Below are 13989 nucleotides of genomic sequence, written 5' to 3'. Positions count from 1 at the left end.
CACAAAATACTTGAGTAATTTTCTTAGACGCACACCATTGACAGGCACATTACAAGTGCACACCCCCATGTGATAGCCTTGATGCCTCGCTTGAGTAGCAGTACACGAGCATGTATTTAGTGTTTTTTCATCCAGCCAGAGGCTTTAACATCCTGATTTGCCCCCAGGCTTTTCCTTGAATTCTGCACTCTGTTAAGCTGAAGGTTATCTTTCCCAGCCTTGTCCTGCTAAACTTTAATGTACATCACTGTTAGAGATGAGATGGAAGGTGAAAATGAAAACATAAGGCTTTACTGTAGAGCAGCATTATGAGTGGGGAAGTTCTTGACCTGTTTTATGTGTGACCTTCCATAAATTGTGAATGTCACGATGAAAAAAATGCTATTTTTGAGGTAGTTTCACACAAAGGCCAGCAATGTCAGGGTTAAATAAAAAGAAAATTTGAGCAGAATTTTCCTGTGGGTAATAATTATTGTATGAGTCTGAAAACAACAATACAAACAAAATCCTTTGTGCTTTCTCTTTTAAAAGATTCTTTATTCCCCACCACAGGTTTATTCCAGTTTAAGAAGCGGCATTATGGCGCTCTGCAAAGAAAATGGTGGCTAAACTGAAATTAGGCAGATTTGCCAACAGCATCTTCAGAAATAGCCCTTTTTTCCTATTCAGCCACTGCTAAATGTTAATGTATTGTATAGCCTGAGGTACAAAATGAATCCACAGCATTCAGTTTAGGGAAAAGAGGACAGTATTGTGAAACCTTATCTTTTTGTTTCCATCCCTTTCTTGTCCTACATTCCTAACAAAACGGGGAAAAAAGCCCTGTTGAGAAAATGTGTTTGGTAGCATGATGTTCACACTGTGACAAGGCCATTCAGACAAGCCCCAGCTGCACAGACAGAGCCAACACTGGCAGCTCTGTCACCTCCAAAAAGGCAGACATGCGGAGTGAGAGCCAATATTAGTCTTCTTGTCTTACTCAAATAATTTGACAACAAACCAAAATACGTCGAAAGCACTAATCACCTGTATTTTCAGACGATTCGGGACATAGCAAACATTTGTTGTCAGTGGCTAGTTTTTTAGGTGCTTTTAAAAGACCAAAATATGCTCAGTCTTGCTGTGTGAACGTTTAATGTACAGAATTATTCACAGCCTCCCATTTTCTGGGAACATCCAAAGGTTTCACTCAGCAGCTTGCACTCTATTATTCTCTTGTCTCCATACAAAATTTGCTTTGGCTCACTTCTACCATGCTGAAAAAATGCACGACTCATATGTAGAAAGTCCCAAATTCAACAATGAATGTGGATTTGTTGGGATTTAGTAAGCAGCGTCGAAGAAATATCACTTTTTTTCTAATCCCTTCCAGTTCAGACCCAGTAGCATTTATCATAGCACCTGTAAAAATGTGATGGTCCATAAAAATGTAATTAATAATATAAAATACATTATTTTTCAAACATACACTACCATTCAAAAGTTTGGGGTCACGTTGGGGGTTTGGGGTCAAAGAAAAGCAGTTTTTTTTTCAATGAAGATGACGTTAAATTTATCAGAAATACAGTCTAGACATTGTTAATGTGGTAAATGACTATTCTAGCTGGAAATGACACTGATCGGGGTACAGATTTTTCCATTTCCAGCAACCATCACTCGTGTGTTCTAATGCTACACACGTGGACAAAATTGTTGGTACCCCTCAGTTAAAGAAGGAAAAACCCACAATTCTCACTGAAATCACTTGAAACTCACAAAAGTAACAATAAATAAAAATGTATTGAAAATTAAATAATCAAAAACAGCCATTACTTTTGAATTGTTGATTAACATAATTATTTAAAAAAACAAACTAATGAAACAGGCCTGGACAAAAATGATGGTACCTCTATAAAAGATTGAAAACTATTTGACCAGAGTGACATGATTAACTCAGGTGTGTCATTTAATTGACATCACAGGTGTTTCCAAACTCATAATCAGTCAGTCTGCCTATTTAAAGGGAGACAAGTAGTCACCCTGCTGTTTGGTGAAAAGGTGTGTACCACACTGAACATGGACAACAGAAAGCGAAGGAGAGAATTGTCCCAGGACATCCGAAAAAAAATTATAGACAAACATCTTAAAGGTAAAGGCTATAAGACCATCTCTAAACAGCTTGAAGTTCCTGTGACAACAGTGGCTCATATTATTCAGAAGTTCAAGACCCACGGGACAGTAGCCAACCTCCCTGGACGTGGCCGCAAGAGGAAAATTGATGACAAATTGAAGAGACGGATCGTTGGAATTGTATCCAAAGAGCCCAGAGCAACCTCCAAAGAAATTAAAGGTGAACTCCAAGGCCAAGGTACATCAGTGTCAGATCGCACCATTCGTTGTTGTTTGAGCCAAAGTGGACTTCATGGGAGACGACCAAGGAGGACACCACTGCTGAAAAAAACTCATAAAAAAGCCAGACTGGAATTTGCAAAAATGCATGTTGACAAGCCACAAAGCTTCTGGGAGAATGTCCTTTGGACAGATGAGACCAAACTGGAGCTTTTTGGTAAGGCACATCAACTCTATGTTCATAGACTCAAAAACCAAGCATACGAAGAAAAGAACACTGTCCCTACGGTGAAACATGGAGGAGGCTCAGTAATGTTTTGGGGCTGCTTTGCTGCATCTGGCACAGGGTGTCTTGAAAGTGTGCAAGGTACGATGAAATCTGAAGACTATCAAGGCATTCTGGAGAGAAATGTACTGCCTCGTGTCAGAAAGCTTGGTCTCAGTCGCAGGTCATGGGTCTTCCAACAGGACAACGATCCAAAACACACAGCCAAAAACACCCAAGAATGGCTGAGAGAAAAGCGTTGGACTATTCTAAAGTGGCCTTCTATGAGCCCAGATCTGAATCCCATTGAACATATGTGGAAGGAGCTGAAACATGCCATTTGGAGAAGACACCCATCAAACCTGAGACAACTGGAGCTGTTTGCTAATGAGGAGTGGGCCAAAATACCTGTTGACAGCTGCAGAACGCTCATTGACAAATACAGAAATCGTTTAATTGCAGTGATTGCCTCAAAAGGTTGTGCAACAAAATATTAAGTTATGGGTACCATCATTTTTGTCCAGCCCTATTTCATTAGTTTGTTTTTTTAAATAATTATGTTAATCAACAATTCAAAAGTGATGGCTGATTTTGATTATTTAATTTTCAAATTTTTTTTATTTATTGTTACTTTTGTGAGTTTCAAGTGATTTCAGTGAGAATTGTGGGTTTTTCCTTCTTTAACTGAGGGGTACCAACAATTTTGTCCACATGTGTTCATTGTGTTAGCTCGTGGTGTTGAAAGGCTAATAGATGATTAGAAACCTGGTGAACTTCAGGCGTAGACACACAACAAGAGAGGTTAAGGGGAAGTAATTGATCAGTAAAAAAACATGACAGAGCATAGCTTAGAAATGGCATACAGTGGAGCAGGTTTTCAGCTAGTTGTTGGAAGATGCATTCAGCACGGTGAAACATCTTTGTAGAGTTGAGTCATATAGCCTGTCTACAGCACGTGGAGCTCCTATTAATTTACCGTATTGGTGACACCTGTGGGCTCTTAGTTGTACATGTTGATTACAGTTTTTTTTTTAAATTTTGTTTTGTAAAACAAAGTCTTTTTGTATGATTTATGCGATTTATTGAAACTATGGTATACTGCACAAGTTCTCTCTGCTCCTACCCTTGGTTGTGCTGTTTCCATAGACGTGCAGGACATTATGTTGCAGTGATGAGAAGATGAGCCCACAGTGACAGAAAAAAAAAAGGCAAAATAACTACTTAGGGTTTGGACTGTTAAGCAGGGTTTATTTATTTATTTATTTATTTTTGAACAGGCAAACAATCCAAATCTGAACTTTCGCGATCAGGAAAATGTGCAGTCTTTCTGTTCTCTCTGCTATTTCCTACTGGTGTCAGTGCAGCGTTAGCATTACATGGTTGCTCCTGCTTTTGCTGACTATAGTAGGAATTCTTACAAACAATAACAATTTTTAATTTGGCCAGTAGCCACATTTACTACATTTATTTAAAGAAAACAAATGGGATAAAATTTACAATAATATTTTTTCTACGCCTAAATTGCAAGTGAGCCTTAAACAGGTGTTTGAAATAATGCTTTTAGTATTGGAGATTGATATTAGAATCGCATGGTTTTCCTGGGGTTTCTGCAGGGCTTAGGTGCAGCATGTGGAGCTGGTACATCAGCATTTTCAGATTAGGCAGCTTTCCACTGCAGGAACTCGGGGCAAATGCCAGCGTTTACAGGAACGACCCCGTAATCTGCCCTTTCTTTCTGTTTCCATTGCCACGTGGAATCCGACAGCTTTGACCGCAAGCTCTCCATTCAGAAACAACACCTGAACACGTAATTGTCTAGCCTTATGATTTATTATGACCTCCACTTTTATTTGGGCCAACATGATATCCTTTCACTCTAGAGTGGTGGCGAACTCTCAGAATAGTATTTCTGTGCATTTTGGCTCAGGCGGTGCATGAAACTGTGGTGCTCTGATGAAGTGTTATAACGGCTGGGAAAGCCCTGGTCCAGATTCTTAAAGGAGCCGCTGCAGTGTTGTCTTTTAGGTTCAGTTAATGCTGTTTAAGATGTTTTATTGACAAGAATAAAATTGTATATTGGCAGCTTCAATCCAGATGTGTGAGATGGGAGGCCCTTACATATCATTTTACAATCTGGAGCCCTGGAGTCACAGGGATTCTGTGTTGTCTGGTGCAGGATGGACACCCTGGGCTCTCTTTCATTCCCCTCTCAGCTTCCCCTTTTCACGCCTGGCCAGATGAGCAGCTCACCGTCTGCCTTCATCCCACCGGCTGGTATTCCCTCAATGCTCCACATGTCTGTGAGCTTTCAGCCTGCTGAAAAAAGTCAGTTAGAGGAGGAGGTGGAGGAGGAGGAGGAAACAACCTCATGGCATAAAAGAGAGGCAAGTGATGTCAGAGTTGCCTGGACTCGTTTCAGCCGGACCCCTGGCAGGAGCATGGACGCTGTAGACATTCTCCAGAGCTGCTCTTAAAAACCGGATCCCTGTGCCTGTCTTTTTTTCACCTGGGTCCTTCTATGTTTTCAATTTTTCCAGGGTTTTTCTCAGGATACGGCAGGAGAATTTCTCCACCTATGCTGGAAAAACGAGCCCTGAATGGGGAAACTGTGCTTTAAAAATGTAAAGTAACCTCCTCTCGCAGTCAAATTAAAACAGCGAACGCTCACCCTGCCCCTCTGCCTCTCACCGCTTTGCCAGCTGTGCAGCCCGAGACCGCTGCCAAAAGAAACACAAGCTTACGTCAACTTCCAAATAAGGAGCTGCTGCTTCACTTTGACCTGAAAGAGAGACACCGAGAGGTGGGAGAGAAGGGGTGGGGTGGGGGGTGGGGGTGTGTGTGAAAGAGGTGGAGATGGATGGAGAGAGAGTGTCCCCTCCTCCTCATTCATACGTATAATATACTCCGCTACCTGTTTGTCAGCCCAGTGCACGTAGAGCCGAGACTCGATTACCTCTCTCTCTCTCTCTCTCTTCACCGTCACTCTCATTCATCCTTTTGCTCTCCCTCTCTCTCCTTCTCCTCACCTCTCCGTGCTCTCCCCGTTTCCAGTCATTCACAATCGGAGGACATCACCACCTGCAACCAGGTAAAAAAAAAAAAAAATCCAAAAAAGAAAGGAGAAGCCATTGATATCCTTGTGTCATCTGCGGTGATTTTGATGTGTGAGGTGTGTGACGTGATGTGGGGACGGTGGGGATTTTCTCCATTCAAGTCTTTGTTATTGCAAAAAGGCTGCTACATCAGTGAGCCAGCGAGTGGTGGAAAAACACAAGAGTCAGTTGTGCAATTGTACTGTGAGACATATGAAGGAAGCAGAGTATGTTTTTGTGTGCCGTTTTAAACAAATGCAGGCAGCGCAGCTTCTGCGGCGAGTGTGTGTGTGTGTGTGTGTGTGTGTGTGTGTGTGTGTGTGTGTGTGTGTGTGTGTGTGTGTGTGTGTGTGTGTGTGTGTGTCTGTGTGTGTGTCTGTGTGTCTGTGTGTGAATGAAGGAGAGGATGCATATAGTGAGTGGTTCGTGGGCTGTGTATGTATTAAAGCTCACAGCTCTGACTGGGAGTGAATGAGCTCCCTGTGTTGTGCATCCTTACCTCCTATGCTTGGCATGTCCTCCTGTGGACCTATGGGAGCGTACCCGAAGTGCACGCGCACACACACACACACACACACATACAGACACACGGAGGGAAGGCTGTGTATGCCATGACTCCCAGAGGGCTCTCCTCTGTCCCTGGAGAGCGCTGTTATCAGGCTGCTGATGAAGCTGCGCTCTCTGACTCGACGGCTTTGCTAATGCTCAGATGACATCGCGGTGGAAACACAACAGATGAGAGCATTCAGGGTGTTGCTCAGGTCTGAGTCTGCGAGATAATGAAGTCCAAATGAGAGTGTTTCCATTGTGTTTCATCCTAAAATCGCCAATGAAATTCCTACTTTTTGTTTCAACGATCGAAAGCTTTGAATGTCGTTGTTATAGTTGTAACTTCATCATTTTTAAGCACATTTTTGCAGTCATATCTATTGTAGTATTGTACCATTTTTGTCAAATGTAGCTTTTTTAGGTCATGCTAAAGAAAAAATAGTAAAAGGTGGGCTTGAAATTCTTTTTGTGCTCGAATTGTTGACTCGTCCTGGGTTCTTTGTCATCCTTGTGTATGCATTTTCTTTGTGATTTTCCCTGAAAGAATGGAGGTGTATCAGTGTAGTACGGATATAAGACTCCCTAAGTATTGATTTTTATTTTTTTTAGATGTGTTCTCTCTCCAAAAAGCAGTAGCTTCTGGGAGGGAGGCACCTTCGCCTGCCTCTCTCTCTCTCTGTAGTCAGTGAGGATGCTGGAAGATAAATTTAGCCCTCCAGCTCTCCTTCCATCTGCTACCACATGGTTTAGGGCCGTTACCATAGGAACCACCGCTGGGTGCCCATTAGTGTGAGAAGAGGAAATTGACAAGATTTTTAAAAAGCCATTTATACAATATTCTCCTTCCGTGTGTGTGCGGGAATGGACGTTTCATTTCAAAATTTATTTAAGAGAGTTTTTTTTTTAAACTTAACTCGACATGTTGAGTTTCAGTACCTGAAGATTTTGCACATTCGAACTGTAGCTGTGTGCCCACTCAGCACTGTGACCATTCACCATTTTTCATATTGTCTCACTGCATACTGTCATAGCTTTTTCTGGGGTGCGCTAATGAAAGTATATTTTTATGTTGCATACGTTGCGTATATCGCTGCATTTTAGAATCTGTCAGCTTTTTTGTCTCTATCGGCTGTGCGGGCTGATGGCAGCGGCATGTGCAATCTGTAATTTGTAACATTAATAATGACATACTTGAAGTGTTTCTGTTCTGTGACTCACTGGGATACATAAATTGAACAGAGCTGATGAAAGAAATATTTTTTAGAAGGAGGTCAAACAGAAGACTATCTCACCTATTGAGCACTGCACTCTTATAATACTCTTAAACTCATGGACTCACTATGCATCTTAACTACAGACAGTTGGGTGAGAGATTTAGGTGTATATTCCTAGATGCATCTAATGTAGCCTCGAGTTACAGTGGTCTGGTAAACCTCATTCTTTTTTAACTCCACACCATCAGATGTTAGTCTTCAATCCAAACCAAAAGGGACACAATTGACATGACTTGAAGCAATTTTGCAGTTTTAGCATAGCTACCTCTGCAGTTGCAACTCTTTTTCACACACAGAAGTACATATACAGTCTCTGATGTGTAAAATCTGTGGAGTTCCCCGTTAAGTGGAGATTTATTCATTCTTTTGGTGTATTGTTTCGATGGAAGGACTCTGATATTCAATTCTATTTAAATATGCCGGTATTTGTTCCAACAAACAGCCGTCTGATGTTAACAGTGGGAACATTACACCTAGACGAGTGTTTTCTAGCACAGCCTCGAGCAGGCACAGAGAATCACAGAGACTGAGCGCCAAGGACAGGGGGAACACTGGATCCGTGTGGAGAGGGTTGAAGGAAAAAAAGGGTAGCTGTGAGGTTCGCTTGCACTGTGAGCTGTAAATGAAGATTTTAGTTAACACCGAAACAAGACTGAATGAGCAGATGCGCGGCGCGATTTAAAATATGTTGCTTATATTAGATGCCAGCTCTGTATGGCAAGTGATCCATTTGAAATGTAATTCAGAGTGAAGTGTGCTGGTGCTCTGAACAGCATGAGGAGTTATTTTCAGTAAGACAACTGAGTCTGACTCCACCCTAGAAGGTCTACCTGCTTCACACTACTTACGCATTTCTCATCCAATTCTAGTTCAGCTACACTACCTGACTGACCCACATTTACCACTTAATAATCTCACAATGAGACAGCCGACCTTGTGATCTTGATAGTGTTCAGCATTCTCCACTGATTCTGTACCTATATTGTAGTATGCTTGTTTTGTTATGAAGGAGAGCGTTGGTTTCGTATTTATCCAGCGCTGGCATGTATACTGTTCCCACAAGTTAAACCAAAGATGGTTATCAACCTGTTATCAGTAATTTGGATAATATCCAGCAGCTTAGCCGTCTTCCACCAGAATGTGGGTGTAGAAACCAGCTGGTCAGTGCGTGGGATGCCTTGTTTACTGTTTCAGTATGCTGGCACAAAATAACATTGGGAATTTTCTTCAGTATCTCCACTGAGTCACCTTGTGTATGCACTCACAGCTAACAGCCATCTCTCGCCTTCATTTGGCATGACCCTTTAAAGGAGCTGAAATCTCCATTAATCCAGTGAAATTCAGAAGTAATGCAGCAGGTAGAGCTACACATTAATGGCATGGCCCTAATTGCTGTGTTCACACTGCAATTAGGGCCATGTTCACATGCCACAGTTCATAAGTTAGCCCAAATGTAATCGACCATGCAAAGAAAACTTAATGTGTGTTGAAACAAAGAAGAAAACTGTGACAATAAAAAAAAAACCCTGACAGCAGTATGATAAAGAACCACAAGAGATTGTTAATTAAAATATTACTGATGTAATTTTTACTTTATTGCTTAACCTCCTCAGCCAGACGGATCTTGCTCTTCCGTCTCAATTTGATGAAATCGTCATTGAGCGTCTTTTTTTTGTTTGTTTTTGCTGTGCCTTGCAGCAGGAAGAGCTGGCTGGTTTTCTAGGAGTGGGTAGGATATGTTACGTGGTGCTGTCTAACAGGAAGATATTGTGGTTTATGGTTTTGAAATAAGTAATGTATGGCTGATAAGACATCACTGAAGACCATGACAATTTCCCATTATGCTGTTACTGGAATGCTCCAGTCACAGTCAGTGCACATATTGCCTCTCTCGGGGAATGTTAGCAGAATCATCACTTTTACTTACTGCATGCTGATATATTTTTTTTTTTAGAAAAAATATTACATAAACCATTCTAATTTAAAATAGTCAGCAGCCGGGGGAAAGTGAAAGATGAATGTTATGACACATAGAGTGGTTATGTAACACATGAAACATAAATATCCATGTTTGGCAAGCAGAGGAATCGGGGTCATCTGTTTCTCAGAGTTGAATAGTATACACTATCCTATATAACGAGTTATTTGTTTTCACAGATCTTCATATTGAGAAGAAAGAAGAATCAGACATTCATCTGAGCCAGCTAAGCATCAGTGTGTGGCAGCAAGACTGGCTGAGTGCTTCATGATGGAATACTTTACATCAGCATGCCAGAGGACTTCCTCCACAGCACACGACCTATCACACTTGCATTCTTCAATGCCACCATTCTACATTTGATGGCATTCTTTTGTCAAGAAATAAAATTTGAATACAGCAAGTGAAAATTATGAAGCTTGACAGTCAAGCAAGGTGGATAAACTGGTAGAATTCACTTACATTAAACCCCTTACTCAGTTAATGACTTGGCTTTAATTCTGTAGCCTGGCTCAGGCAGACGCATCCCACGTGTCCACCTGAGGCTGTCCTTCCATTTTATGGAGGCCTTGCATAGTCGCCTGACGACTGGGGAGCAGACCGGAGGTCAAGAACATTGTCAGCCAGAGTCTCCTCAGCGAGGCCCACAGCCCAAGTCTCCCTCCCAGCCTCGTCAGCAACAGAAAACCGGCTCCCCAAAGCCCCATGGCACACAACAGCAGCCCAAACAGTCCAGAAGACAGAACCCTGAACGTAAACGTCTCAGGCACCAGCGGCAGAGCATTGACTCAGATACGTCGCTGGACACCAAAAATGAGGCAACGACAGCAACAAAAGCCACCGCAGTTTCTAGTTTGCCATCAGGAGTCCTACCTTCTACAGCAGGGGGCCAATCCCAGTCTAAACCAGAAACCCAGGAAGACACCCCAAAACAGAAACGTGAGCGTAAGCCTCAGAGGCCAGGCAAATATGTTTGCACATACTGCGGCCGTGCATGTGCAAAGCCTAGTGTCCTACAGAAGCATATTCGCTCCCACACAGGTGAGAGGCCCTATCCCTGTGCTCCATGTGGCTTCTCTTTTAAGACCAAGAGTAACCTGTACAAGCACCGCAAGTCACATACCCACAGGGTGAAGGCAGGTTTGGCACTTGGGGAGCCAAAATCTTTAGAGGAGCAAGTCACTGAGTCAGAGGATGAAACACGACAGCTGTCATCAGCTTCTTCTCTTACAGACAGACAAGGCAGTGTAGCTTCAATCAAAAATTGTGAAACAGACGTGGCCAAAGACTGCACTGGACTAAACAATGACTCCTACGCAGTTAAAAAGAGACTAGCCCTGCGTCTAAGTAGAGGAAAACACGCTCCTCAAGACTCCTCTGATGAAAAGACCTCATCTCTAGTATTAGGTAGTAGAGGCAGTACAGAATCCGGCTATTTCTCTCGCTCTGAAAGTACTGAACAATCACAGGACAGCCCACCTAACACAAGTGCCAAAAGCTATGCAGAGATCATCCTCGGTAAATATGGACGCCTGGGACACCTACAGAGGATGTCTCGTCAACATAACCAGCATCCCTCTGGTCAAGAGGACAAAAGCATCTCATTCACAGTGCCCAAGAAGCAGGTCATTGACCATATCACCAAACTCATCACCATCAATGAGGCAGTGGTGGACACCAGTAAAATCGACAGTGTAAAACCAAGGAGATTCTCACTCTCCAGAAAGAACAGTGGGGAGTCTCAGAAGAGTTCATGTATAAAAGAAGCACTTATTCATAGCCCGAAAGCTGGCGATTTGGGCTATAAAAACAGTGGGTCTATCACTATGGGAGTTCCGTGTGAAAAATTTCATCATCCATCCTTAAATGTGGAGCAGCCAGCTGGCCAAACGTCTACCGCCCCTCTGGTGAGAAGTCATTCAATGCCATCTGCAGCTAGTTCGTTTGACTCCTCCAGTGGCGGCCCCAGCAAATTCCGTCTAAGTCATTCCTTTGATGAACGGCAGCCATCTGAAACACAGCCTTCCCGTCGTTATGGGATGCTAAGACGGCAGCCTGCTATTGAAATCCCACTTGGTGCCGAACTTACTAAAGAGGAACATGAGGGTTCTCATTCATTTTACTCTGACGTAACCACTGTGCCTGACCATCAGCAAAGTCAACCGCAGCCATATGAGTGTGAGGCCTGTGGCACTGGGTGCAAAGATTGGGAAGGTTATAAGAAACACAAGCAAAGTCTGTGCCTAGCACACCATCCCAGAAATGAAGTGGTAGTTAGTCAAATGGAGTGCTCACAGCTAATTAACCATGCAGTTAGAGCAGGATCATCAACAATGCGCAAAAGAAGGAAAGAGGAGAGTTTTGAATTTGATGACCCCTCCTCTCCTTCATTACCCTCTCCTGCCCTCTTGTCAGGACCGTGTAAAGATGAAAGCAGTGTAGCTTATGAGGGCCCTAGAAGGCCTGCACTGCAAACCTGTTCAGTAATTCAACATACCAGTTCATTTGAAAAACAGGAATCTTTGTGCAATGAAAATCAAAGTGCGGAGGTGACAAAGAACTCGCCACCACATGATGATTATCAGCTGGTGCCACAGAAACAACCCCAACAGCAGTTGACAAAACTAACAACCCGAAAACTGGTCCGCCAGCACAGTGTACAGGTTCCAGAAATACTTGTGACAGAAGATTCCAACACGAGTGCAGACACCTCAGTAGAGCCAACCTCCACTACAAAACATTCAGAGAAACCGGATGAATTTCAGTGGCCACAGAGAAGCCCGTCTCTAGCACAGCTCCCTATTGAAAAGCTTCCTCCAAAAAAGAAGCGTTTACGTCTAGCTGAGGCTGCTCAGTCCTCTGGGGAATCCAGTTTTGACTCTATATCGTTGCCCCGCAGCCCTAGTCAGGACAGTAGTGCATCATATGCATCCAGTCGTTCCACATCCTTTGAAGAGCCCAATAGGCCAGATATGGAGAGAGCAACATCAACACCACTGAGGAGATCAAGAGCTCCTCACATGTTGACGGTGCCTGGGGTGCATCAGCACAGAGAGATGAGGCGATCAGCATCAGAGCAGGCCCCTCATGACCCACAACCAAGCGTCCTAATGGCTGAGACCCGCAGTAAATCTTTTGATTACAGTTGCCTGTCCCCTGAGCGCTCGGCAGTTGGCTGGAGGGAAAGAAGAAAATGTCTTCTTTTTAGACACTCTGCTATCAGAGATCCAGACGAAGAGGAGGAGGAGCAGTGCAACATCCCTAGCCGTAGTCCTGAACGTGTCAGCCCCAACAGGTCCTCTCAAACAAGCCCAACTTCTGTGTACTGCAGTAGGTCCTCTTCTTCTCCTTTGTCAGGTGACGCATTCTTGCGTAATCCAGTAGGATCACAAAGCAAAGAGATCTTCTCTCAGTGGAAGCTTCATCAAAACATTCAGCTAATGGGCAGCACAGAACTTCCACCTGCTCATGACCCATCTGTCGGGGTAAAGGAGGAGGCCTCACACATCCATACAGAGCAGCCCCTTCCTCAAGCACCACAGCCATATCCTACACATGGACCGTCCGGAGCAGCCAGAGCCCACTACCTTCCCATGTCCACTGGGCTGAAGCTAGAGATCCCCTTACAGCATGATGACTGTTCAGAAGTGCGAGTTAGTCACGCCCACAAACAGCACTCTGTCCCTCACATCACTTCCAGTCTTGAAATGCTGAGGCCAGTCACATCTCCAGCAATAGCGGTGCGTCTCCAAACAGACACCCTGACCCCAGCATGTGCCATTTACACCACGCTGTCCCAATCCACCTCTCCCAGGCCGCAGGAGGCAGTTGATGCTGTCTCACATAATATCTCAACAGCTGAATACAGAAACCACAGGAACATGAGTCCAGATCTTCAGCTATGGTCCGATGATGGCCTGAGATTATCAGGCTCAGGGGGCAATAAGCGTATGCTTTCTCCTTCAAACAGTATAGAGCTCCCCCCTGAGTCACAACAGCAGCAGAAAAGGGTAAAAGAAGAGGAGGAGAGGGAGGTGGGATGTGCTGACAAGGCAACAGTTGACACGTGCAATCAGGAGCTCAAGCAGGAGAGTCAGTCATGTTTACCAGGTGTTTCCTCTCCCGTCTCACATGTTGGACCTTCATTCCCCAGCCTGCTGTCCAGCACCTGTAATAGCTGGTGCTATTTGAACTACATTAAACCAAACCCCTCTGCTCTGGATGAACAGAAGCCCTCAGTGTATTCATCGTGGTCTACTAGCGGCTATGACCCCAACCCACCTGGCCTCTCCAGCAAAACAGCTCTGTCTCTGCTGCACTGTAAGCAGAGGCTCAGTCCCTCCATCTACACTATATCCCCCATGTCAGTCCAGACAACTGAGTCAGTGGAGCAAGAGGACAACAAAAGACCCTGCCTCACTGAGGTAATTACAACACTGACCACTGATTACACCTCACAATACAGCTGTAAGGCTGACTGTGTAATTATAAAAAGTGTGTGAG

At 43.8% G+C, this 13989-nt stretch overlaps 1 protein-coding gene across 2 annotated transcripts in view; it reads left to right on the top strand.

Annotated features, from left to right (window-relative positions):
• Positions 1-13989, top strand: part of hivep3a (HIVEP zinc finger 3a) — a 44260-nt gene that overhangs the window by 17635 nt on the left and 12636 nt on the right. Inside the window, exons 1-2 of one of the 2 annotated variants that reach the window (XM_022215243.2) lie at positions 5477-5681; positions 9666-13910. In XM_022215243.2, coding sequence (XP_022070935.1) covers positions 10047-13910 — 3864 coding nt within the window. In that variant the 5' untranslated portion in view covers positions 5477-5681; positions 9666-10046. Of the gene's footprint in view, positions 1-5476; positions 5682-9665; positions 13911-13989 lie in introns of those variants that run through there. The other variant, XM_022215244.2, reaches the window with a different exon arrangement.

The sequence above is a fragment of the Acanthochromis polyacanthus genome, chromosome 11 (assembly GCF_021347895.1).
Source record: "Acanthochromis polyacanthus isolate Apoly-LR-REF ecotype Palm Island chromosome 11, KAUST_Apoly_ChrSc, whole genome shotgun sequence".
Classification (NCBI taxonomy): domain Eukaryota; kingdom Metazoa; phylum Chordata; class Actinopteri; family Pomacentridae; genus Acanthochromis; species Acanthochromis polyacanthus.
This window is presented reverse-complemented; position numbering and strand designations above follow the sequence as displayed.